General features: G+C 47.3%; 1 protein-coding gene across 1 annotated transcript; it reads left to right on the forward strand.

Annotated features, from left to right (window-relative positions):
• Positions 1-265: 265 nt before the first annotated feature.
• Positions 266-1,566, forward strand: LOC120787203. Its single transcript, XM_040122894.1, has 3 exons — positions 266-285; positions 720-1,369; positions 1,463-1,566. Exons 1-3 carry the CDS (start codon positions 266-268, stop codon positions 1,564-1,566), a joined length of 774 nt encoding a protein of 257 aa, XP_039978828.1.
• The last annotated feature ends 1,261 nt before the right edge of the window (positions 1,567-2,827 follow it).

Genomic DNA, 2,827 nt, shown 5'->3' on the forward strand with positions numbered 1-2,827 from the left:
CATTTATTATCAGTTACACTGCAGTAGCTGCAATGTCTCTGTGTTGTTATGAAGTGGTTTTAAAACAAACTTTGAATGACTGTAACCTACAGACATCCCAAGATCATCAGCACGGCTCAGAAGTACGCCAGGAGCCTGACAGAGCAGCAGCAGCAGCAGCAGGAGGCCCCAGCTCCAAACTGCTGGGGCCAAGGGAGGTTGTGATGGAAGTGGTTCCAAAGTCCTGCAAGGCTTCTGGTTGCCTCCTCCGAACACCTCCTTCAACATGCCCTCCCAGCAGCTCGGGTAAATGGCGGTTGGAGTCACAAAAGCAGTCGAGGACCGGGTCTCGGCTGCTCTGTCCTCCATGCTACTTCAGGTCACCTTCTCTCGCTCCATCAGGGACAACGTGGTCCTGTCTATCCAGGAAAAGGTTAGACAGGGTTACACTCAAGACGTCCTGGTGAAGATGCTGAACTGCTTCGCAGCAGAGGTGCTGAACACCATCAGCTATGTCGCAACGGGAGAAATCTCTGCGCTTTTCAGCCTCACATAAAACTGTCTCCAAACCTGAATGCCAGAGAGGCCTGCACCCAGCCAGCAGACGTGGTGGATGGTGCAGAAGACAAACCCAGCCCTGCTGAAGGTGTGAATAAGGAGCCTGGTCTGGAGGAAGACAGTGAACCAAACAGAGAAACAGACACTGCTGTCATTACTCCTCCACCAACTCCTCTGACCAGCACTGCCGAACTCCCGGACAACACCGCCCAGAATGGCTTGAACCACAAGCTGGATGAAGAAGGCAAAAAGCCCATATCCAGCTCAGAACCAGACTCTAGTGTGGCTCCAGCTCAACCACTCCCTCTGACCCCTGCTGCTGAGACTCCAGTCACTGCTTCCGTCCTGGATGCTGAGAAGATGAGTGAGGAACCCACCAGAGAACCAGACTCTGCCTTGGATCCAGCTCAACCAGCTCTTCGGACCCTTGCAGACGAACCTCCTTTCATCCCTGCAGCGCAGGATGACCTGACCACCAGTGCTGAACATCCTGCCAACTCCACCATCCAAAATGGTTTGAACAGTAGCCTGGATGAAGCAGAGGAACAGTCAGCGCTCAGCCTAGAGTCTGCTGTTATTTCTCCTCTACCTGCTCCTCTGACCCCCTATCCCGTAACTTCTACCAGCGTCGCCCACATCGCTGACGCCGCCAACACCTCCAACGCCCAGCAGCCAATGCTCGGTCCAGAACAAGACTGCGCCTCTGTTACCACTCCTCCACCACCTTTGACCCCTCTTGCTGATGAGTCTCGTGTCATCTCTGCAGTACAGGATGAGCTGATCATCACGCAGCAGCCAGTCAGGGTGGAGGAATCTTTCAACACCACAACAGGTAGGAAATATTATTCAGGTCCATTCCCAGTGGTTAACTGTTAATTCTGCTGCGATGTGTTAAGGCACTGACTGTCCTCCTTTGGTGTTTCAGAGGTTAAAAAGACAGAGATGAGTGGATTCAGCCGCTTCTTAACTTGGCTGCAAAAAAACGTCTACTGCTGCTTCCTGCCTGGAGACAACGCAGAGACAGAATGAAATTCTCTCTGTAAAAAATCATTTTCATGCTGCATTGCAGTCTTTATTTCTTTGTTCCATTTTGTGTTTCTTGTATTGTGAATTAATAAAACTCAACATGAAGACATGTCATGGTAATTATGTGTTGCACGAAAAAATTTGTACATAAAATACTGCATAATTTGTATAGGTTTATTTTCTAGGGGGGTATTTCACGAGCACTTGACTTTTTTTTTTCCTTTTTCTTTTTGTAACCAATGAAATAGAAATGTACAGTAGTAAGGTGTCCATCTATGAAACCACAGCATTTCCATTGAACCACATTTATATTTGAAACTTTTTCTTTCCTTCAAAATTTTTGCCAAAACCATTTTAGCATAAATCAAAAATCAGTATTCAAGTGGAGAAATAACTTTTCATAGTAGCATCCAAATATGTCACAGCCTCAGTGAAAACCAGCGGAACAACATATGCAAACTGGAATGAGCTCCTAAAAATGCCTCTTCTTTTTATTTCTTTTCTTACCAGTTTTTCAATCATCCATATCCATTCATTCATTTGATAAATGTTTGACTTTTGTTTCAACAATTTGTTCAGAGACGTACAGTGTGTTACTTTTCGCAGCTGGAAACAGCCTCATTCCACAGGACGAGCTCCGTTGGCGAGCACTGGGTTGTAGATGGTGCCTTTGACAAAACACAGCGCTCATCCTCTCATTTTTGAGTGTGAACTCCAAGGGGGGGATTACCTGAGAAAGACAAGTCACATCAGATGAAACTGAGGGGAAATCTTTATGTAGAAATAGAGGACAGGAGGTTACCCAAGGGAACAAGGTGACTTGAGGAAAAATAAAGCTACCTGCTGATAGTCTTCATTGAATATTGTACCTGGTAAGCTTTGATACATTCTGAGAAAGCCGGGGTTGCAGCTTCCACGAGGTTGGGTGCCAAAGACTGAAGCGGGAGTTGGAGCTGCATCCGGTTGTCATTTGTTTGAAGTTTGCAGGAAGAATCGAATGGTGGCTGCCAAAGGTGGTGGTGAGGGTGCATAGGTTGCTGGATGAGACTGTAGGTGGGGGATATGGGAGAATCTGAAGATGGAGACGACAATACACGTTAATGGAAGAGGGTGGAGGTTAAGGTTTTGGCTGCAGCTGTGTGGCAGAAATATGAGTTGGAGGTGCAGGTTGCTGGTAGAGGCTGCAGGTAGAGTTTTAGGCTACAGCTGTGTGGCAGAAATATGAGTTGGAGGTGCAGGTTGCTGGTAGAGGCTGCAGGTAGAG

This window comes from Xiphias gladius, unplaced genomic scaffold (assembly GCF_016859285.1).
Source record: "Xiphias gladius isolate SHS-SW01 ecotype Sanya breed wild unplaced genomic scaffold, ASM1685928v1 HiC_scaffold_1269, whole genome shotgun sequence".
Classification (NCBI taxonomy): Eukaryota; Metazoa; Chordata; class Actinopteri; order Istiophoriformes; family Xiphiidae; genus Xiphias; species Xiphias gladius.

Bases quoted from the DNA above. Each gene is read 5' to 3' on its own strand.
- LOC120787203 (XM_040122894.1), top strand. From the start codon at position 266: ATGCCCTCCCAGCAGCTCGG. The intron at 286-719 runs GTAAATGGCGGT...TCCTCTGACCAG, and splicing joins ATGCCCTCCCAGCAGCTCGG to CACTGCCGAACTCCCGGACA. The intron at 1,370-1,462 runs GTAGGAAATATT...TTGGTGTTTCAG, and splicing joins ATCTTTCAACACCACAACAG to AGGTTAAAAAGACAGAGATG.